General features: G+C 43.4%; 1 protein-coding gene across 2 annotated transcripts; it reads left to right on the top strand.

The window, feature by feature from the left end:
- The first annotated feature begins 13,204 nt into the window (after positions 1-13,204).
- Positions 13,205-23,127, top strand: LOC135211149 (5-methylcytosine rRNA methyltransferase NSUN4-like). 2 transcript variants are annotated; one of them, XM_064244314.1, is made up of 3 exons: positions 13,205-13,410; positions 13,870-14,003; positions 21,958-23,127. In XM_064244314.1, exons 2-3 carry the CDS (start codon positions 13,875-13,877, stop codon positions 23,047-23,049), a joined length of 1,221 nt encoding a protein of 406 aa, XP_064100384.1. In that variant the 5' UTR covers positions 13,205-13,410; positions 13,870-13,874; the 3' UTR covers positions 23,050-23,127. The 2 variants fall into 2 exon arrangements, with proteins under 2 accessions (XP_064100384.1, XP_064100383.1); XM_064244313.1 differs by having other exon boundaries at positions 13,863-14,003; positions 21,958-23,124.
- Positions 23,128-23,747: the final 620 nt, after the last annotated feature.

Below are 23,747 nucleotides of genomic sequence, written 5' to 3'. Positions count from 1 at the left end.
CCCACCGGTCAGGCGTCCCTTCGGCAGGATCTGTGTCGTCACAGACTGCCAGGGATCGCCGTTGTAAAGGCATCCTGAGAGCGTGCTTCTCTTCTTCCGACTCTTCGTCGCACAGAAGAGGTTGGAGTTCGGATGAACAATCTCGTCCTCTGAAGAGGAGTTGGAAAGTGCCCGCATTGGATTCGAGCCCTGAACGCTTCCCAGAAGGTTCGCCGATGGATAAGAAGAGAGCTAAGAGGGCCTTGCATTCGCCTGCTTTCGGCTGGGAATCTCATTCGTCCCCCGAACCTCCTTCTGTCAAAGAGAGGGAAGATCCTGCGATGAGAATTCTCCTTAATATGCAAGAGCAAATCTCGTCCTTGGTGGGAGTACTAAAAAAGGATCCTCCTCGTAGGAAGGACTCCTCTCTTCCCATTAAGAGATCCCGGATCCTGGACGTACCGAGGCGCGAGGCGCCAACTCGACATGAGTCTTCGGACGAATGCCAATCTCCTTTCAGGCGTATGTCGCCGATGAAACAGGAATCTTCTGCTAGGCGCCAACCGCTATCCAGGCGTGAGCCTCTTCCCATCCTCTTGGCGCCAGCCAACCGCGAGTCCCCGGTCAGGCGCGAGTCTACTTCCAGACGCGAACCGTCATCCAGGCGCGAGGCGCCAACCAGGCACGAGGCGCCAGCCAAGTGCAAGGCGCCAGACTTTTTGCCTTCCGAGATAGAGCTTTCTTCTGGCCGCAAACGAGTTTCTGGAAATGTCGATGACCGTGACAAAGGCGCAAGATGTCGCACAGGCGGTCGTCGCCTTTGTCAGGGCAGACATGAGACACCTTCCAGACTCTCCGAGCTACTTAGAAGAAGCCCTTCTCCAATAGAACAGAGGACTGATATAGCAGGTGAATCCTCTCGGAATAAGCGCTCACCTTCTGTTGATCGCGATTCCCCCAAGATGAGACAAGAAATGGAGGAAATTTCTGATGAAGAATCCCCAAGAGGTGCAGCTCTTTCGGATTACAAGACCTTAGCGGCTTTACTACTGCAAGAGTTTGGAGACTCTCTCAGTCCAGCCGCCCCTCCTTCTCCTCGTTCTTTGTTCACCAGCACAAAGACTTCTAAATCCTCCTCCTTCCTGAAGATGCGTCCTACTATCTCCATGAAGAAAGCCCTACAGTCAGTTGGGGCTAGGTTCAGCTCTAAGGAGGAGGCAGGTAAGACTGTCTTTACCTGCCCTCCCTCTAAGCTTTCAGGAAGGAGGGGCATTTGGTATGAGACGGGGGAAGCCATGGGACTGGCCCTGCCTTTGTCTGCAGAGGCAGATTTTTTTACTCTTGTAGACGCGACGAGGAGACATGCACTGTCTACAGCCAGAACCACATAGGGTATGTCGGAAATGGACCATCTCCTCAAGGGATTATTCCATGTCCTGGAAGTTTTTAACTTTCTGGACTGGTCTCTTGGGGCGTTGGCCAAGAAGACTCAAGACCCGGAATTCCTTAGTCCTGAAGCGCTTCATAGCGTGTTGTCATGTATGGACAAGGCTGTCCAAGACGGCTCTGGAGAAGTAGCCTCCCTTTTTGGAGCGGGAATACTCAAGAAGAGAGCAGTGTTTAGCTCATTTTTGACAAAAGCTGTCTCTCCAGTTCAGAGGGCTTCTCTTCTTTACGCTCCTCTTTCAAACCGACTGTTTCCTACTCAGTTAGTGAGAGACATTTCTCACTCACTCACTGAGAAGGCCACCCAAGATCTTCTAGTTCAGTCGGCAAAAAAGGCTAGAACTGCTGTACCCTCTACTAAGAAGGGAACTAGTACTCCTCAAATGCCCTTTCAAGGAGGTCCTTCTTCGCGATCCTCCTCTAGAAAGAAAGGACCTGAGAAGAGAGGGAGGTCATCCATTAGACCTTTTAAGAAGGGAAAATGACTCTTCAGTCCTCCAAACGTCAGTAGGAGCCAGGCTTCTGAAGTTCGCAGAAGCATGGACTTTGAGAGAGGCGGACAACTGGTCCCTCTCAATAATAACGAAAGGATATCTCATCCCCTTCGGAGACAGACCACCCTTGACTTCGACTCCAAAGGAACTGTCAGCAAAGTACAAGGACCCTGTCATGAGAAGAACTCTCTTGCAACTTGTGGATCAAATGTTGGAAAAGGAGGCCATCAAATTAGTACAGGATCCCCACTCCCAAGGCTTCTACAGTCGACTTTTCCTTGTTCCGAAAGCCTCGGGAGGCTGGAGACCTGTGCTAGACGTGAGCGCATTGAACCGATTCGTAAAGAAGACGAAATTCTCTATGGAGACTACCGCCTCGGTTCTTGCGGCTCTACGTCCTGGAGATTGGATGGTCTCCCTGGACCTGCAAGATGCGTACTTTCATGTCCCACTGCATCCTTCATCAAGAAAGTTTCTTCGGTTTATGGTACAGGGCAGGATCTTTTAGTTCAGGGCCTTGTGCTTCAGCCTTTCCACGGCCCCTCAAGTTTTTACGGTCCTTATGAAGAACGTAGCCCGTTGGCTGCATCTGAAGGGGGTGAATATATCACTTTATCTCGACGACTGGCTCATCAGAGCCAAGTCGGAACATCAATGTTTGGAGGACTTGAAAACGACTCTGGACCTAGTACGGTCCCTTGGACTGCTTGTGAACCTCGAGAAGTCCCAGATGATCCCCAGCCAGAACATTGTCTATCTGGGGATTCAGATGGATTCTGGGGGTTTTCGAGTAGTATTTCCATCGCAAGAAAGGCTCACTCGAGGCTTGGAGAAAGTCTCAGCCTTCTTAGAGAAGGAACGAAGCTCATCGAGGGAATGGCTGAGCCTACTGGGGACCCTTTCCTCCCTGGAGCAGTTCTTTTCTCTAGGGAGGCTCAACTTAAGACCCCTACAATTCTTCCTGCAGAAGGTGTGGAATCGAAAGACGAGATCTGTCGGACTCCTTCCCAATCCATCAAGAGATAAAGAACCACCTGGCGTGGTGGGTGGCTCCTCTCAAAAAGAACGAAGGCATGTCCCTTGCGATTCCGAGCCCGCGCCTAGTGTTGTTCTCCAACGCATCGGAGACAGGATGGGGAGCAACATTAGGAACGAGAGAAGTGTCGGGCACCTGGACAAAGGATCAGGTGTCCTGGCACATCAACTCAAAGGAGCTTTTGGCTATCCATCTAGCCCTAAAGTCCTTCGAATCGGAAGTTAGAGGCGTGGTAGTCCTATATTCGAAAACAAGGAGGGTCTCACTCTTTCTCCCTCTACGAGTTAACAAGAGATCTTCTTATCTGGGCGGAGGAACGAGGCGTCACTCTCCTTACCAGGTTCGTTCAGGGAGAAAGGAATGTGAGAGCGAACCTGCTGAGCAGGCAGAACCAGGTCCTTCCAACAGAATGGACACTCCACCTAGAAGGCTGCCAAAGCCTTTGGGCCTTGTGGGGAAGACCACAAATAGAACTTTTCGCCACATTTCTAACGAAAAGGATAGACAACTTCTGCTCGTCAGTCGAAGATCCGAGAGCCATAGCAGTCAATGCCCTCCTCCTGGACTGGTCAGGCATAGACGCATACGCCTTTCCCCCATTCAAGTTAGTGGGGGAAGTAATAAGAAAGTTCGTGGCCTCGACGGGGACAAGAATGACACTCATAGCTCCCTTTTGGTCCGCACAAGATTGGTTCACAGAGGTACTGGAATGGACAGTGGACTTCCCCAGATCTCTTCCCGAAAGGACAGATCTGCTCAGACAACCCCACTTCGAGAGTTATCACAAAAACCTCCCCGCTCTCTCCCTGACTGCCTTTCGACTATTGAAAGACTCGTGAGAGCGAGAGGCTTTTCGCGCAAGGCTGCCAGCGTAATCGCCAGAGCCCGCAGGTGTTCAACCTTGCGGGTATATCAATCAAAGTTGGAAGTCTTCCATAGATGGTGTAGGTCGAAGAAGCTGTCCTCTTCCAATACCTCTGTGACCAACATTGCTGATTTTCTCCTCTTCCTGAGAGAAGAATCAGGATTAGCTGTATCTACGATTAAGGGATACAGGAGCATGCTCTCCGCTGTCTTTAGAAATAGGGGCTTACAGATAGCGGAGGATAAGGATCTTCATGATCTTATACGATCCTTTGAGACGACCAAGACTAAGAACTCTCGTACACCGAGTTGGAATCTGGACGTAGTCCTCAGATTTCTGACTTCCGACAAGTTTGAACCTCCCCAGCAAGCCTCTTTTAGAGATCTGACGAGGAAATGCATTTTTCTCTTGGCCCTTGCAACTGCCAAGAGGACAAGTGAACTCCATGCATTGGATTCTCGTGTCGGATTCAAGGGAGACTTGGCAATATGTTCTTTTTAGCCATTATTTCTGGCAAAGAACGAGAACCCTTCTAATCCATGGCCCAGAAGCTTTGAAGTTAAAGGGCTTTCTCCCTTGGTAGGGAAAGAGGTAGAAAGGTCTCTTTGCCCTGTCAGGACTCTGAAGTTCTATCTTCAGAGGAAGAAGCAGCTTAATGCTTGCCAACAGAGTCTCTGGTGTGCTGTGAGGGACCCGAAGAGACCCATGTCGAAGAACGCCCTGGCCTTCTTTATGAGAAGTGTGATCTCTGAAGCGCATGATAACTGCCATGATGAAGCCTTCAAGCAGCTGAGAGTTAGAGCGCATGAGGTACGAGCCGTTGCGACTTCTTTATCCTTTCATAAGAACATGTCAATGAAGGATATACTAGCTGCCACATACTGGAGATGCAACTCTGTTTTTGCATCCCATTACCTGAAGGATGTCAGAGTAACCTACGAGAAATGCTTCTCTCTTGGTCCTTATGTGTCTGCGGATGCGGTGCTGGGACAGGGAGATAATACTGATCCTTAGATTAATTTAATTATGTTTTTTTTTTTAAATTATATGGTGTTGTGTTTTTAAGGTTGTTGAAAGGATGTTGGGGATAACTCCTTTCAATCTTAGTACTAACGCGGGGGTTAGGATCAGGTGATCAGGATCGGTGTTGTGCTCCTTGAGTATGCCATTAGGCAAGGTGTTTTGTCATGTAAGTGGATTAGCACCGATTGACAAATACCCTCAGGCTCTGTCGAGTAAGCGGATAAGACCCAATTGACAGACCCACAAGAACTCTTAGCCATAGGTCACTACCTCGCTGAGGCTCTTGAGGCGAAGCAGACTCCTGGGCAGTAGCCATGAAGTCTTCCGCCTAACCATTTAGGAACCAAGGTTTCTTATGTTTACCTACAACGTATGTTGTTTTCCTGTCTATTTCAGTAGTTAGCAGTCTCTTGCCCACCACCAAGGGTGCCAATCAGGTAAGTATATATCTGACAGGGAAGTTGAATGTACAAAAATGATATTTTGTTCATGAAACTTACCCGGCAGATATATATATAGCTGTATTTCTCCGAAGTCCGACAGAATTTCAAAACTCCCGGCACAAGCAGTGGTCGGCCAGGTGGTTAGTACCCATTCCCGCCGCTGGGAGGCGGGTGTCAGGAACCATTCCCATTTTCTATCAGATTTTCTCTGTCGCCGGTGCTGATAACAACTGTTTTCAGTACCTCCCCTCCGTCTCGGATTTTTGAAACTTCTTTTGCTACTTAAGTATCCTGATTGTCTTTTGGTAATTGAACGTGGATTGTGGCTAGGCATACGCTGATAGTGGATTGGATTTTGAATTTGGCTTGTTTTTTTTTTCCTTAACTAAGATGTCTGGGACTAGTTCAACTAGCACCAGAGTGTGTTGTATGGAAGGTTGTAAGGTGAGGCTACCGAAAGGTTCGGTAGACCCACACACAGTATGTACGAGTTGTAGAGAACATGTGTGTGTAATGGATGACCGTTGTAAGGAGGGTGAATGTCTGTTTGATTCAGGTTGGAAGGCTTATCAATCCTATGTGCGAAAATTAGAGCGCGATAGGATAAGGAGGTCTTCCTCCAGGAGTGTATCAGGCAGTAGAAGTAAGGGCAGTAAGGTTTCTCCTACTATTCCTCCAGTAGTTTGTACAACTCCTAAATCTGTAATGCCTTCGGGCCCTGAAAAATCAGTGGAGGGTAATGCCCTATCTACAATTCTAGAATCACTACGTAATCTAGAATCAAAAGTGCTCGCTTTGGAGGGTAAAAATGTTGTTAGTGAAGTGAAGTGCAGTGAAAGTGCCCCTAGTGTTGTGGAGGGGGCATCAGATCGGCCCTATAATGCCTCTAGGCCTGGACCTCTGTCGAACTCCCAGGACCAGGGAGAAGGACATGTCGAAAGCCGAAGGAGGGTTACGGGGAACCCCCACCGATCTGGCGTCCCTTCGGCAGAACCTGTCGACGATTCCCAGGCTGCCAAAGAGCGCGCTCGAGCGCGTATCCTCCAAGAGTGTTTTTCGTCTTCTGAGGCGTCCTCCCTGCACAGGAGTTGGAGCTATGGGAGACACTCGCGTCCTCTGAAAAGAACTAAGACGTTAGATGTCGCACAGGCGGCTGTCGTCAGTAGTTTCTCAGAGGAGGACGCTGCACGTCCTCTCGCTCCTTCTGCTTTGCGGGCTTTGCCTTTATATGTGGACTACTCTCCACCGCAAAAGAGAGCAAAGACGCAAGATGTCGCACAGGCGGCCGTCGTCTTTGGTCTCAGGGAGGAGGACGCTTCACGTCCTTTCTCTTCTGCTGCTTTGCGGTCATCCCCGGAGAGTTTTGCTGCATTGACGCCACAAAAGAGAACCAGGACGTCATCCGACGATGACGCCTTTGAGCGCCCCAGTCGCTCCAGGAATAGAACTGAGGCGGTCCATGTGAGAAGGAATAAGGCGTCCCCTCGCCTTCTCATAGGATCAGCCCTTCACCTGAAAAGGAGCTTTCTCCAACAAAGAGAGTCATCCGTTCGATGCAACAACAACTTGCTTCGTTGCTTGCTGCTTGCTGAGAGAGAGGCAGAACCGCGTCGTAGAAGGAAGGATAATAAATTGCCGATCAAGAGATCTAAGCGGTCTCCCGCCCCTTCTGCTCACTCTTCTCTTTCACCGGTTTCTACGCCCTCTAGATTTCGTACGTCTCCCCAGCCGTTGTCTAAAGAGTTCGAGGAGCGTCCTCCTAAAGGTTCTTATATCGAGAGGAAGAAATCTTGTCCTACTCTTCGAGGCGTTCCCTTCTCTTCTACTAGGGGCTCGCCTTATGCGGAACTTGACGTCACAGAGACGCTCCTCGTTCGTCCCTGAGGGAGCGTGATACTTTTATGCACACTCGTCTGGATGCCAAGCGTGACGCTCATCTGGACGCCAAGCGTGATGCTTATATGGACGTCAAGCGTGACGCTTTTGTGGACGCTCCTCTAGATGCCAAGCGTGACGCTCGTATGGACGCCAAGCGTGACGCTTATATGGACGTCAAGCGTGATGCTTAGGTGGACGCTCGTCTGGACGCCAAGCGCGATGCTTTTGTGGACGCTCGGCTGGACGCCGAGTGTGACGCTTTTACGGACACTCGTACAAACGTTATGAATGATGCTTTGTTGGACACTCATCAGGACTCACAACGTGATATTTGTCTCGACGCTCGCCGACGCTCTAATGTTCATTGAGACTCCCACCGAGAAGTTGTTCAGGAAATTGGCACCTCTATTCCTGAACCTATGGACGCTAATATACAGAACGCACCTAGTACGTCACAGCATCGCTCTTTATTAAAGATTGGACCTAAAGGACTTATACCACCTTCTTCGGGAGTCTCCTCTGCCGCTCCTGCTGAGGAGGGAGAACTGAGCAGTGTTTCGGAAGAAGCAAACGAGGATCAACCTTCTACGTCAGCTTCTTCTGATTACCAAGTATTAGTTCGTTTGCTTCGGGCTTCATTTGGAGACGAATTCCAACCCTCGGCTCCTCGCTCTCCTCCTTCTCAGTTTTCGTTGTCGAAAACCAACAAGACTCCCGGATTTGTGAAAATGACGAAGTCTCTGTCAACTAAAAGGGCTTTTAAAAAGGTCCAGGATTGGATGGAGTCAAGAAAAGCACAAGGAAAGACTTCTTTTGCCCAGCCTCTGTCAAGACTAGTGGCAAGGCAAGCATTTGGTATGATACAGGTGAAGATCTCGGTTTAAGAGCTCCCGCATCTGCACAAGGTGACTTTACCAGTCTGGTTGACGCACCAAGGAGGTCTCTCCTTTCGTCAGCGAAAGTAGCGTGGACACCTGCTGAAATGGACCACCATCTTAAGGGCCTCTTTCGGACAATAGAGGTGTTTAATTTCTTGGACTGGTGCTTGGGACTACTAGACACACAGTCTCGTAGTCAAGATTCAGTTAGCCTGGGGGAGCTGTCCAGCGTTCTTGCGTGTATGGACAAGGCCGTCAGAGATGGTTCAGAGGAATTGGCTTCGCATTTTTGTGCAGGGCTCTTAAAAAAGAGAGCTCTTTACTGCAAATTCACGGCAAAGTCAGTCTCTCCAGCGCAGAGGGCAGAGTTGCTTTTCGCCCCTCTTTCGAACCATCTCTTTCCCCAGGCTATGATCAAAGATCTGGCTGGCAGCCTACAAGAAAAAGCTAAGCAGGACCTCTTAGCACAATCTTCTAAACGTCCTGCAGTTCCTTCGACGTCTTTACGAGCACAATTCACTAAGAAACTGAAGCCCTTTCGAGGTGGAGCTTCCTCGAGACCTCCTCCTCGAGGAAGAGGCCTTTCCAGAGGTAGAGCCCCTTCTAAACCCAGGGCTAGAAAATGAGAATATAGTCCTTCAGTCACCAGTAGGAGCCAGGCTTCGGTTATTTGCAAAAGCCTGGAGAAAGATAGAGGTGGACAGCTGGTCGCTCAACGTCATCGAGCAAGGATACAAAATACCTTTCCTGAAGCCGCCTCCGCTGTGCACGACACCCAGGGATCTATCACCCTCGTACCATCAGGACAAACAACAGATCTTGTATGATCTGCTCGAGCAAATGCTCGAAAAGAGGGCAGTAGAACAGGTCGAGGACTTACAATCCCCGGGCTTCTACAACAGGTTGTTCCTGGTACCGAAACAGTCGGGAGGTTGGCGGCCAGTTTTAGATGTAAGCAGTCTGAATCTTTTTATAGAGACAGAGGTTCAAGATGGAGAAACCTCAGTCAGTGCTTGGGGCCTTAAGACAAGGCGATTGGATGGTGTCATTAGACCTTCAAGACACATATTTCCACGTCCCGATCCATCTCCAATCGAGGAAGTATCTGCGGTTTGTCCTGAAGGGAAGAGTTTTCCAATTCAGAGCTCTTTGCTTCGGACTGAGTACGGCTCCAATGATCTTCACAATTTTAATGAAGAATGAGGCGAGGTGGCTTCATCTTGCAAACGTCAGGATCTCTCTATATCTAGACGACTGGCTCATTCGAGCATCGTCGAAAGAAAGGTGTCTGAAGGACCTTCAATCAACCTTAACTCTAGCGAAGTCCCTGGGACTTCTGGTGAATTTCGAAAAGTCACAACTGATCCCCACACAGTCCATCGTGTATCTGGGGATTCAGATGGATTCAGTGGCTTTTCGAGCTTTTCCGTCCCAGGGACGTCAGCAGCAAGGATTAGACAAAATATCAGCCTTCCTAAGGAAAGAATCATGCTCGGTGAGGGAATGGATGAGTCTGCTGGGGACCATTTCCTCGCTGGAGAAGTTTGTTTCCTTGGGGAGACTACACCTCAGACCTCTCCAGTTTTTCCTGAAGGAAAATTGGAAGGACAAGGAAAATTTAGATACGATTTTAAGGATTCCGAGAGAAGTAAAGGATCACCTAAAGTGGTGGCTCGATCCTGTAAAACTGTCGGAGGGAGTGTCCCTCAAGCTTCAGAACCCCGACCTAGTGTTGTTCTCCGACGCATCCACCACGGGGTGGGGAGCAACACTAGGGGGGGGAAGAAGTGTCAGGCACCTGGAGAGGGGAACAGGTGTACTGGCACATAAACCTCAAAGAACTAGCAGCCATCTACTTGGTGCTACAATTTTTCAAAGACAAAGTCTCACACCAAATAGTTCAGATAAATTCGGACAACACCACAGCTCTGGCCTACTACATCAAAAAACAAGGAGGAACACACACTCGGTCACTGTTCAATCTAGCGAGAGAGATCTTGTTGTGGGCGAAAACGCAGGACGTAACGATTCTGATGAGGTTCGTTGCAGGCGTGGAGAACGTCCGTGCAGATCTCCTCAGTCGGCAAGGTCAACTGCTGCCGACTGAGTGGATTCTACATCAGGAGGTGTGCCAAGAGCTGTGGAAGTTATGGGGACGTCCTCTCATAGACGTCTTCGCGACATCAAGAACAAAGAGACTTCCGTTGTACTGCTCCCCGGTGCTCGATCCGGGAGCAGTAGCAATAGATGCCCTTCTCTGGGACTGGACAGGGATGGATCTGTATGCCTTTCCCCCATTCAAGATCCTGGGAGAAGTGATGAAAAAATTCGCGACTTCAGAAGGGACGAGAATGACGCTAATCGCCCCTTACTGGCCGGCAAAAGAATGGTTCACAGAGGTCATGTCCTTCGTAGTAGACTTCCCGAGGGCACTGCCTTCGAGGATAGATCTACTCAAACAGCCCCACTTCGAGAGGTACCACAAAAGCCTCCCCACTCTGAGTCTAACTGCGTTCAGACTATCCAAAAGTTGGCCAGAGAGAGAGGTTTTTCAAGACCTGTGGCAAGAGCTATTGCCAATGCAAGAAGAGCTTCCTCTCTTGCAGTGTACCAATCAAAGTGGGCTACGTTTAGGAGTTGGTGCAGAAGGAAGGGCATTCCCTCTACCATGACACGACCTCTGTGAGCCAAATAGCTGACTTTTTACTTTACCTGAGAAGTGACTTGAAGCTTGCAGTCTCAACAATCAAAGGCTACAGAAGTGTGCTATCTGTAGTCTTTAGACATAGAGGAATTGACTTGGCAAATGACAAAGATCTTCACGATCTATTAAGATCCTTCGAAACTACAAAGATTCCTCAACCGAAGCTGCCGTCATGGAATTTGGACGTAGTCCTTAAATTCCTAATGTCCAGTCGGTTTGAACCGCTTCAAAAGGCATCATTAAGGGATCTTACCAAGAAAGCTGTCTTCCTAACTGCTCTGGCGACGGCGAAGAGGGTTAGCGAAATTCAAGCTTTTAGCAAGCATATTGGATTTAAGGGACATAATGTCGTTTGCTCATTAAGCCCGACGTTTCTGGCTAAAAATGAGAATCCGTCCAACCTTGGCCCAAAAGTTTTGAGATTAAGGGTATGGCTGAAGTTATTGGACGGGAGCCAGAGAGAGTCCTGTGCCCTGTCAGGGCTCTAAAATTTTGTTTGTGGAGAACGAAGGAATGTCGAGGTCCTTCTAACAACTTGTGGTGTTCGGTCAGGAGACCAGATTTACCTATGTCGAAGAATGCCCTGGCATATATCTGCCAGGTAAGTATGTACAAAACTTTATTGTATCATACCAATATCATTTTGAAGTAATAAAGTAAAGTTAAACTAAATAATGAGTAAAGTAAACAATTAAGGGAATAAAGCTTTGCACCTCTTAAACAGTGTAGTCGTCTGGCATAATCTACTGTCTGACACCAGCTGTAGAACCACGAGCCTTGAGCTCGTTTGCTGTTCAGCTCACCTAGCACCCCTTCATTTGACTCCAGTTACAGCCTGGCACCATCCCTTGCCCTGAGCTCCCGCTAGCTCCCTCGAGTGCCCACCAGTCCCGAGCTCATAGCTTAACTGGTGTGCAGCATTTCTTGTTCCATTTACAGACTGACACCAGATTGTTCTCTGAAAGTCCAAATACTCTATACTCTGTGGGAGAATAGGGAGGTCCCTTCTATTTGGAGTTTTTAGAGGACCATCCTTTCCATATAGTGGTATAGCAAGATCTGTTTTCATCCACTGGCAAGAATGTATTAGTACACTTATGGACTTTTACCTGGAGCCACACTCAGAATTAAGAGAGCAGTAAAGCTTAGGAAGTCAGAGTAACTTCTTCTCCTTTAGCTTACATATCTTATGCCTCGTACATCCATTCTGCCTTTGAACTACGTACTGGGAATGTAATTGTTCTTCGTTCCTCTTTAATTTCATAGAAGTTACAAGTGTGTTCGGACCATATCTAGTGACTGGCATGGTATAGAGAAGGAAGCATAGGATGTTTTCCTATTATTTCTTCACCTTGTAATATGGTGTAGTGTTGCAGAGCCAGGGGGTGCAATGCACCTGAAGCAACCACCACTCTCAGAGGATGGGTTGTGGATTTATCTCAGTGTAGGCGACATTTTTATATGGTTGTTTTATTTTGGTGCTGCGCCCAGGGCAAGGGAGGGCACCTATCATGCTTTGCTAGCCATGGAAATTAAGGGAACTAGTATATGCTCCTTCCAGGTGGAAATTCATAAGTTGCATGTAAAGTCCTTAGAGTAGAATTTGGACATACATACTGCTGAAGTTCCTGAACATGTCCCCATTCAAACTCTTGAATTCAGCCTCTTAGGTAATTTTTTTTACAGTCAAGACCTATTGTTGTTGGCTTTGGCCTTGGATGAAAGGTCAGTGAGCTTCTGGCCTTTTCCTGTGGGCTTTATATCCCAAGGAGTAGTCCTTTCTTTTTTACCAGGGCAAAGAATGATTTCAAGTTGTGAGCTCTGCCTCTTAGCTTTGAAGTCCCCAGTTGGTCCCCCTTGGTACCTGAAGGGAATGACTCTTCTTTCTGTCTAGTCAGAGCACTCTCCCTTTATGTGCAAAGAACAAGGGATCTTTTATGAAAGTATCTTGCTTTGTGTTAAGTAAGGCCCTTCATTCTTTTGCCATCATTGCTTTGCAGATCTAGGCACAGGGCCTTTGTCTTACTATCTTGGAACTGAGAATGGTTTCCCTATTAAGGAACCTCCACCAGTTTTCAGCCCTTGTGGCCTAATAAATCGGATGAAATTTATTTTATTCTCGTGGTGGTTTGATTTTTGGGCTCTCATACCTACCCACCTATATTTTCAATGTGGGAATCAACTATCATAATAGAGAAATAAGATTCTTTTAAAAAATAGAAATTTTCATAATTATAATGAATCCCCCACCAACCTCCCCATTCACATGGAAAGAAACAGAATAGTAAAACAAAAGACATGTGAGCCACAGTTTACCCTGAAAGGGAGGGGTCATTAGACAGTATGGTTAAACATTCAAAATGAAATTTTTTTTTTATGCTACTATGTTGCTCTCCTGTGGGTGCAGGACTTTATAGCTAGTATCATGATAGAAAGATAAGTATTTATTAAATGAATGTTATCATAAATTTTTTTTTTTTTTTCTAGACTAAAACTCCAAAGGTGCCAAACACAAAGAGGGCATTGGAATATTTTGATATTGCGTATCCACCAGTTTACGGCTCTCGATGGCCATCAGTCAGACTCGCTCTACTTTCAAAGCCAAAATACATTTCTGTTGTGAATACTTTTGGAGACTATAAGAGTACTATCCAGAAATTAGAGGTAAGTCAGTTTTCCTGAATTTCTCATAACTAGTGGTACATACCCATATTTTGATTAAATATTTTGATGCTTATTGTGGTTCACAATGTTAATGTGAGGCATACTGTTGGTGTGTGTGTGTGTGTGTGTGTTCTTTCATTCACTCAAACTCTAAACCAATAGGAAATGCAATGTAATCCAGCACGTTACCAACTAAAGCAGTATAAATGAGAGAGAGAGAGAGAGAGAGAGAGAGAGAGAGAGAGAGAGAGAGAGAGAGAGAGAGAGAGAGAGAGAGAGAGAGAGAGAGAGAGAGAGAGAATTAACAACTTTTATTGCAGTGACGAGATGGAATTTATATTATTATTTTGGGTTTAAATCTTAGCTTCTTAGGTCACACAAAGATTTGTGTCCTACAATTGGACATCACTTGAGTTATATTTGTTGTTTTCCTCTTGTTTATTTTTGAAAAGGAACTAGGTGCCATGGATATTAGGCCTCGATACGATGCAGGGGTTGAACAGATGAAGGAAAGAATGAAAAAATTAAATAATCAGATATTGACCAGTCATGAAAATGAACTTCCAGAAGTTATACGACCTTCTTTGGTACAGGTATGTTATGGTGTTTTATTATTTTTTCTTTTCTTCCATATGGTGGAACAGTGCTGTAAGCAGCTATTTATTTAAATGGCTTATTCAGGATTTCTAATTATCATAGAATTTTCATAGGATTGACACACTTCTTGCTTTTTTTATTACTTTAATGTTATATCCAGTTAAGGATGCAAAAATTGAGTGTTCAGTAGCCTTTCGAATTAAAGTGTTGGTTCAGGATAGGAGACCCCTACCCCTACTCAGAGGTTTTTCCATCTCACATTTTAATTGCTTTGCTCTTAAACTAGCTTCCACACTCAGTGAATGTTTTGAGCTCTCCTTTTTTATTCTTTTTTTGTACTTAATTATACCTGATATTTAAAATGTAGGATGGTTGAGTGATGATGTTTTTGTTGTGATTTTAGAATTTGTGACTATTGGTGTTACTGGTAATATTCATTCAGCAAGTATCACTTTATGTATTTACATAATTGCTTTATATGAATTTCGTTTATTGTTTTTGTTACTTGCCAGCTGTGGCCATACAGCAGAATACTAAAAATTGGCTGACAGTAATAAAAAAAAACTGAGAATAACAGAAAGACTGGGAATACTAGCCTTCATTATATTTCCCTTTGTCAGGTTACTGCAAGGCATAATTATTCTCGGTTAAAAACATTTACTTAATAAATACTAATTACTTAACAAATACTAACAATAGCTCACAAATCAATCATAACCAGGGCACAGTACTTAACCAAATAAGAGGGATGTATAATTATGTAATGGTGCTGTAAAAGGTGAAATTCCTTTGTTCCATCACAAATGGAGTATTCCAGCAATGAATAAAATGTGAGCTGAGAGTTGTCCTATGCCACACACAATAAAAGCTTCCCTCTGAAAGAGAGAGGTGTCTAATTAACCACAGGAATAACATGCATTAAGGTCCTTACTAGTATGTACAGGCAGTCTCTGGTTATGAGGGAGGTTCCATTCTAATGGCTTGATGATAAGCAAAAATCGCCGATATCCAAAAATCTGATTTTCAGCATTTATCGGTGTCATCATTTATCGGTGTCATACTCTATTATTTGAGCTGTTAACTGGAAATTGGTGGGGTAACGTTCCGACGTCTTAACGATAGCTGAAAATGCCGATTTTTGGTTATCGGCACCTCAATTAGGTAAGCAGAAATCTGCGCATATCGGTGCCGAAAATGGCACATTTTCGTTGCTAAACAAGCGCTGTAAAAACGGATCGCCGATAACTGGGGATTGCCTGTATATCATTAAGCTATCCTAACTCCCTGCAATATCATGCCAGAATGCTAAAGATAGCTCTTACCTCGCGAGCATGCACATGAATGGCACACCTAGTCAAAAGACACACTGGTATCATTTATCCTAATATGGAAATTAACTAGGCATGCTAACGATGGGTGGCAGTGGCTTGGAAAAGGGTCGACTAGGGAAAAAGGGGTTTACAGAAATGAATGGAGAAATAGAAGTATACAGGGTGAATCACAGGATTTACTTGGAGGGGTTTCGTTGAAAAAAGTCAAGAAATACTTCAGTAGGAGGAAAAACAGGCTGCCAAAATACTCAAGTTCATCATCGCAGAGCGAAACACTATTTTATCTCTCTCTCTCTCTCTCTCTCTCTCTCTCTCTCTCTCTCTCTCTCTCTCTCTCTCTCTCTCTCTCTCTGTTGTACCCTATGCACACGATTACATTTATCTTTTTGGTTATAAAATACAAATTTGGAAAATACAGTAAAAATACAAATGAGAATAGCCTAAAATATGAGTAAAAAAGTCATAAGCTTAACAAAACCAGCTGTATAAAAAACCTAGGCCTCTTCACCCATCCAACACTGCATCCCCACCCCTTCCCAGCCAGAGAAACAGCTCTGTAGCCACCCTCCTTTTAAAACAATCCCTTCTCTACACAGTCTTACTGCCCCTCCTCTCCTATGGTGCCGAGCCATGTGACTCCCCCTACCTTGGAAACTTCTCGAAGCCTCCCCCTACCTTGGAAACTTCTCGAAGCCTCCCCCACCCTCCAAAACCCTTTCTCAGTCTGTTTGCAAGTAGTCTTACCAACATTTTCCTGAAGCTGTGCAGCATTGCCAATCCTGTATCATTGTGGTCTTGATCCCCAGTCTGAGTGTGTTGGATACGTGTACTGAGGGCAGGTGTTTGGTGTTGCCAACTCCCAACCTACCTTACCTCTTTGTGCCAGAGGGATGTCACCCACAAGTCCAAGAATACTTTTTTCTTGAAAACCTGTGATGTCACAGTTAAAACATTGTAAGAACAGTTTATTGCTATTAAAATTTCTAATGCTAAGTCATTTTGCAAAGCATTTTACTTCTACCATTAATTGTCAGGTCCCCCAAGAATAAATTTTTAAGCCCTTTCTTTTTTCCCATTCCACATGACTTTTGTAATGTTTTCAATGTCTCCTAATGGCATAATGTTTGTTTACTGTCATAATCAAGTAACTAACCTCTTCTCAAACTTCTAAATTTATATATTAACTTTGATTCTTCAGTTAATTGGTCTTTTTTCCTTCATGGCTTGTCACACACTACCCAGGCACTCTAATCAAATGCACTATACAGTGGTACCTCGAGATACGAGCAGCCTAACATATGAGTTTTTTGAGATACGAGCCGGAGCTCGGGCCATACAGGCGGCCCTCGGTTAGCGGCAGGGTTCCGTTCCTGGCCACCGACGCCAAGCGATTTTCGACGCTGAGCGATTTTAAAGCCTACGGCCGCCGCACACCTTCTTTCGAAACTCTAGACCAGTCAAAGGCGCCGTAATCCCACAACGGCGCAATAAGTAAAATTATATTTATGCAGTATAGTACTATAGAATTTACTGTACAGTACATGTGGGTGTCTAGAGTATGTAAAGATATAATAAAGTTTATACAGTGTACAGGTAGCTGTAGTGTTCAGGTTACAATCATTAGTCTTACGTTAGTCCTATTTTATGAGAGATTAAATTACAATGGCCTAACTTTATCCATCTTCTAGTTACATAAGTTCAATAACAGCAAAAGAGAATGATGAAAGTACAGTATGGTTTTAACGTTATACTCGTTGCGTGAACGTGTACAGCCATGAACAACCGAACGAGAAACGACTTTTTCTTTTCTAAGTACAACCGAACTGGATAACATCTGTTTGGCTTGTATTTTGATCATCGTACTACAGTGCAACATTGCCGTATTTGTTATAAATAGAACTGAGATATCTTAATGTAATAACTTTATTCGCTATAGATCAGAGATCAATATAGATTAAAGATCAATCGGGAAATATACCATTAAATTTACACCTAGTTATAACTGAAGCAGAGAAAACTGTTCAAGCTGCTAATGACTATTATCATACATCGGCAACAAGGATAAAACTGCAGTAAACGTCTGCCATCACACACAACTGTAGATAAAATTGGGATAAAATCATTTTAATCAAAACTACTGTGCTTGAAAGAACACATTTTACTGTTGGTTTCACGCCAATATAAGATAAATAACGTAAAGTTCGCATTACGATGATATAAAGGATTATTGCGAACGGAATCACGTAATTTTTTACGCAATAAACATACCGCCAACGTAATCTGTTAACGAAAAAAATAGTAGTTCACATTCACGAGGAGACATATTCAATAAATATTTCCACCTAAAAACACACTGTATAAGGAAAAATAACTTTGTCTCATATACGTCAAGTATATAGATATTCGTTTATGCTAACTAGAAGCAAGAGCATTCGCTCAGAATTGCGTTATGGTGAAACAAACTCGTATTCATCAGCTGATTTCAAACCACAACATTGGCCGCTCCGCGGAATACAGGCTTAAATTTGCCGTAGTATTTTAAAATACAATAATATGAGAATACATACAATATTCTTGGATACAGTGAAATGTATAACTTTTTAAAGGATTTATGGAAAAGATGCATAATTAATAAAATAACACAATGCATTTTTCGGAACTGACGGACAAGAACGAACATGAAAAACCATCCCCTGACAACGTGGAGCGTAGTTATAAAGGCTGCCTTAATTTGTATCTTATTTCTGTACAAAAATGAAAATACCTTTGCGTAATATATTTTCATACACATTTTAAACATAAAAGCATAAACATTTGAAAAATCGACACATCGATCGCTAAATTTGTACTCTTTTTAACTCGATATTTTCGGAAGAGCGGCAGACGGCGTCATACAAGAAATATTTTCGGAAGAGCGGCAGACGGCGTCATACAAGAACGAACTTGAAAAAAACATCGTAGTCGATAACTTGAAGGGCAGTTTCAAAAGCTGCCTTTTTATCATATTTCTGCACAGAAATAAAAATACCCTATTCGTAATACATTTTCATACACATTTTAAACATAAAAGCATAAACATTTATAAAATCAACACATCGATCGCTAATTTGCACTTTTTTTAAATCTATATTTTCGGAAGAGCGGCAGGCGGCGGCTTACAAGAAAGAACATGAAAAAATATTGTATTTGATAACGTGAAGGGCAGTTTCAAAAGCTGCCTTTGTATCATATTTCTGTACAGAAATAAAAATGCCTTTCACGTAATACATTTTCATACACATTTTAAACAAAAGCATGAACATTTATGAATCGACACATCCATAGCTAAATTTGCACTTATGTAACTCGATATTTTCGGCATAGAACAGCGTCAGAGGCATATATTTTACCCTAATACCTACGTAATAACTCTCCATAAAATTTGTTAATATAATTTGCATAACCTTTATGGTCTGAACGGCATTTCTACATATGTATGAACTCGTTAGACAACGGCACTAGCGGCGCTGTTAACTGAAATTTGTGCCGTAAAGATACCTTTAAAATGCCTTATTTTTTAATGAATATTTTTGACGACCGCCGTAAAACCGATTCGCCGTTGAGTGATTGCGCCGTTAACCGCGGGCCGCCTGTATTTTCGTTCAAGATACGAGCCCAAATCCGAGATACGAGCCGTGTTTCCGGAGCGTCCCACTAGTTGGCGCACAGGGTCGAGCATCATCCGAGAGCATCTCTCGCTCACTCGCACGTGTTACCCGCTTGAATCAAAGTGCATCTTGTGCGCTGTACTCTTTTTTTGCTTGATTTTTGCGTGATTACTGAACTTTTTCGTGTTATCATGGGGCCAAAGAAAGTGAGTGCTAAGGATAATGGTGACAGGAAGAAGAGGATGATGTCGATAGAACTAAAGTAAGAAATAATAGAAAAACATGAGCGTGGCGCACGAGTGATTGAACTCGCAAAGATCTATGACCGTAGTACATCGACAATTTGTACGATATTGAAGCAGAAGGATGCCATCAAGAGTGCTACACCAGCAAAAGGAACCACAATTCTTTCCCAATTAAGGACAAATATCCACGAGGAAATGGAGAAGAAGCTGCTCGTGTGGGTGAAAGAGAAGGAGTTGGCAGGAGGTACAGTGACGGAGACGGTAATATGCGAGAAGGCACGGACTATTTATGCCGACTTAGTGAAGAAAGAAGCATCAACTTCTAAAGAGGCATCAGAAGAAGCGTTTAAGGCAAGCCATGGCTGGTTTGATAATTTTAAGAAGAGAACTGGCATCCATTCAGTGGTAAGGCATGGCGAAGCTGCGAGTGCAGACGTGAAAGCAGCCGATACGTACATCCAAAAGTTCGCTGCGCTTGTTGCGAGGGAAGGCTACATCCCGCAACAGGTGTTCAACTGCGATGAAACGGGCCTATTTTGGAAGAAAATGCCACGGAGGACTTACATCACAGCAGAGGAGAAGATGATGCCAGGCCATAAACCCATGAAGGACCGTCTGACCCTTGCATTATGTGCAAATGCTAGCGGTGATTGTAAAGTGAAGCCACTGCTAGTTTATCATTCGGAAAATCCTCGAGCCTTCAAGACGCACAAGATACTGAAAGAAAAATTGCACGTTATGTGGCGCGCCAATGCTAGGGCATGGGTTACGCGGCAGTTTTTACTGACTGGGTAAATCTCGTCTTTGGCCCTGCAGTGAAGACGTATCTGCAAGAAAATAAACTCACGATGAAAGCATTACTCATCCTTGATAATGCTCCAGCCCACCCACCTGGTCTTGAAGATGATATTCTGGAGGAGTTCCAGTTTATCAAAGTTCTCTACCTCCCACCCAATACGACTTCAATCCTACAGCCGATGGATCAGCAGGTCATTTCCAACTTCAAAAAGCTGTACACGAAGCACTTGTTCCGCCGCTGCTTTGAAGTGACGGAAAACACAAATCTAACCCTTCGAGAGTTTTGGAAAGATCACTACAACATCGTGATCTGTCTACGTATCATTGACTTGGTGGCAAGGGGTAACAAGACGAACGTTGAACTCTGCATGGAAAAAGTTATGGCCTGATGCTGTTGCAGAAAGAGATTTCGAAGGGTTTGAGCCCGAGACCGAGCAAGAAGAGTTGGAGGAGATTGTATCTCTCGGAAAGTCGATGGGTCTGGAGGTAGATGAGGGTGACGTCAACGAACTCGTCGAAGAACATGAGGAGGAACTCTCAACTGAGGAGTTGAAGGAGCTGCAGATGATGCAACACACGAAGGTTCTGGAAGAGATTAACACGAGTGAGGAGGAGGAAGAGCCGGAGGAAGTGATTTCTACAGGTGAAATTAAAGACATGCTGGCAATGTGGGAAAAGCTGTCAAATTTCATTGAAAAGAAACACCCAGAAAAAGTGGCAACTGGTCGTGCTTCAGCGCTTTTTAATGACACTTGTTTGTCACATTTTCGAAGCATTTTGAAAGGCAGGCAAAAGCAAAGTTCTTTGGATACATTTTTATTGAAAAGAGCTGCGAGTGAAAGTACAGAAAGTGCAGCCAAGAAGGCAAAAACAAGTGATAATTAAATTTACGTAAATGTTAAGCTTAGTTTAAGTTTAAAGTTAAGTGCATTGTTTTAAGTTTTTTCTTTCATTTGAAATAAGGAAAGTGTAGTTTTTGTTTTAAAGTTACGAAAATAGTTTTAAGTTCTAAAAAAGTGCCGTTTACATACGTGTCTAGAGTGCCTACATCCCTTCCCCCCTCCCTCCTCCTCGCTGTTCACCTTCGTTAGCCGCACTCGTCTGTCTCCAAAGTAAGACTATTATGCTAAATAACTCTTTTATTTCTTTATTTCATATTTTGTTATGTATTTGTTAATTATACATGTTTATTTGTTATTTAAAAACATATCTTTATTCATAATTTACAATGGTTTGGGGATTTTTCATAGGTCCGGAACTGATTAAATTGAATTTAGTTATTTTAAATGGAAGAAATTCGTTTGAGATACGAGCTGATTGACTTACGAGCTCGGTTCTGGAACGAATTAAACTCGTATCTCGAGGTACCACTGTATATAATACAAAAAATCATGAAGTCAATGGATAATACACAAAGAGGCATACTTGAGAGATGGCATATTACTGTTTCTTTCTGTTGCTTCACAGACAGTGTACTGCACATTTAAGTTGAGTATTGTTGGATTAAACACATGTATATTCACTTTGCCACATGAAAAAATAAAGAATGTATTCATTTATAGAATTCAGAAATGTTATCTTGTTACTAGAGAGAAGTAAGTGTAGCCATGAAAATGATTAAGGAAAACTTAAAACTTTTAGAAGTTAGCCTGTGTGTTTTTTCTTGAAAAGAATAATTGTGGATGCATCCAAGAACAGTATTTATTACTCTCTTATATAGCTTATTTAACATGTATACAGTTTGTAAATAGTTTTCGATTTGGGAGTACTAACCTGTTTGTGAGGATTGTTGATTGTTTTTTGTAGGTCTAGATAGAACTAGAAATTTTATCTTTATAGTGTAAGTAAGAGAGACAGAGAACAATGATCTGGTGTAAGTTTTGTTTGTTTGTTTGATAACTTTCTTTTCATCTTACAATTTAACTACAGTTGGATGATGATGAGTTAGCTGCAAGAGCAGTAAAGAAGGAAATGGAGCGTTACCCAGACGAATACAGGCAACGTGCGCAAGCCTATGGGAACTCCTTGGATGAGCTGGATGTTGATTTTAGTAATCGTGTTATAAAGTCTTCTCAGGTAGGTACAGAGGCAGCACTGTTGATGGATTACGTGCCTTCTACAAAACTGAAAGGTTTGGAGAATTGGATTGAGGAAGCAGATGTTTTTCGTCATGCCAATCAAGAAGACAGTGATATTGGAATGAAGAAAGAAATACAAGAGGAGCCATTACACCTTCCAGAGATGTTAAGAATATACTACTTTTTGAAAGGAGATATCTCTGATTTCTCTCATCCTAGAAGTGATAGTGTTGCGGGTGTTCTAGATCAGTATATTCTTGATGGTGCTTCATTACTACCAGTTTTAGCTTTGGACATTAAGCAAGATGAAAAAATACTAGACCTTTGTGCTTCACCTGGAGGGAAATCTTTTATTGCTCTGCAGACCTGGTTCCCAAGATTACTTGTATGTAATGACTTAAAACTGAGCCGAGCAAGACGATTACATCAAGTAGTAAACCAATATGTCCCTAAATCACTAACCAGCATTAGAGAAAAGATAGCAATCACGATGGAAAATGGATGCGAGTTTCCAGAGAAGGATGCATATGACAAGGTTCTTGTTGATGTTCCATGCTTAACTGATCGCCATTCTCTGAAGGAAAGTGACAATAATATTTTTTCTGTCATGAGAGTTAAAGAAAGGTTAACTTTACCAGAAATTCAAAGCCAACTTCTAGTATCAGCTCTGCAAGCTGTTAGACCCGGGGGATGTGTTGTTTATTCAACATGTACATTGTCACCATTGCAGAATGATGGAGCTGTGCACCTAGCTCTTAGTAAAATTTGGCAGGAGACGACTATTGAGTATTCTGTTGTAGATTTGACTTATGCTGTTCAGCCCTTGAGCTTCCTTTACAGATTTGGAAGAAATTTAGGTTTACGATATGGTCAAGTTGTATTACCCTCCTTGTCTAATAATTTTGGTCCTATGTATATCTGCAAGATTAAGCGACTAAGGTGAATTCATGTGTTATGTGCATTGCATCATGTTGTAAATGATATTTTGTAAATAAATGTATTTAGTAAAAAAGGATTTTAATTAAGTCACGGTCTATGGTGTCATCCCATTTATATGTTTTGAGGGTGTCATGGTTGTCATGAATCATGAGTATATCTTCCTCTTAATGTAATGTTTCAATTTTGCAGGCTTCATGTTGTTAACAATGCAAGAATAAAGGGGAAAACATGAGAAATTCTTTACCAAACAATTTTTTATAATTGTATAGTAGTATATTTAATAAATACAGTAGAACCCCAGACCTCGATGCTAATCCTTTCCAGAAGAAGCGTCGAGATTCTATTCAGTCGAAATCCGAATAAATTTCTTTCCACAAAAAATAACTGGAAATGGATTAGTAATCCATCCTTGACCACCAGTTATTACCCTAACCTTGCCTTTTGTACAAAACATTATACGTAAATTACAATTAAATAAGTTCAGAGTTAAATAACACCTCGTATTAGGCTTCCTTTTTTTTTATTTTGAAATTTATACTGTATAAAAAAAATGGCCTACATCCAATGCGGCCATATTACGGTTGTTTGACAGAGTGCCATAGGCTAGGCTAGATATAGTATGTAGTGGACTGGATAGGAACAAAACTTGTTGCTAATAATAAAACATTAAAAAACAAGCTAAATATTAGAGTAAATTAATAG

The sequence above is a fragment of the Macrobrachium nipponense genome, chromosome 4, assembly GCF_015104395.2.
Source record: "Macrobrachium nipponense isolate FS-2020 chromosome 4, ASM1510439v2, whole genome shotgun sequence".
Classification (NCBI taxonomy): Eukaryota; Metazoa; Arthropoda; class Malacostraca; order Decapoda; family Palaemonidae; genus Macrobrachium; species Macrobrachium nipponense.
This window is presented reverse-complemented; position numbering and strand designations above follow the sequence as displayed.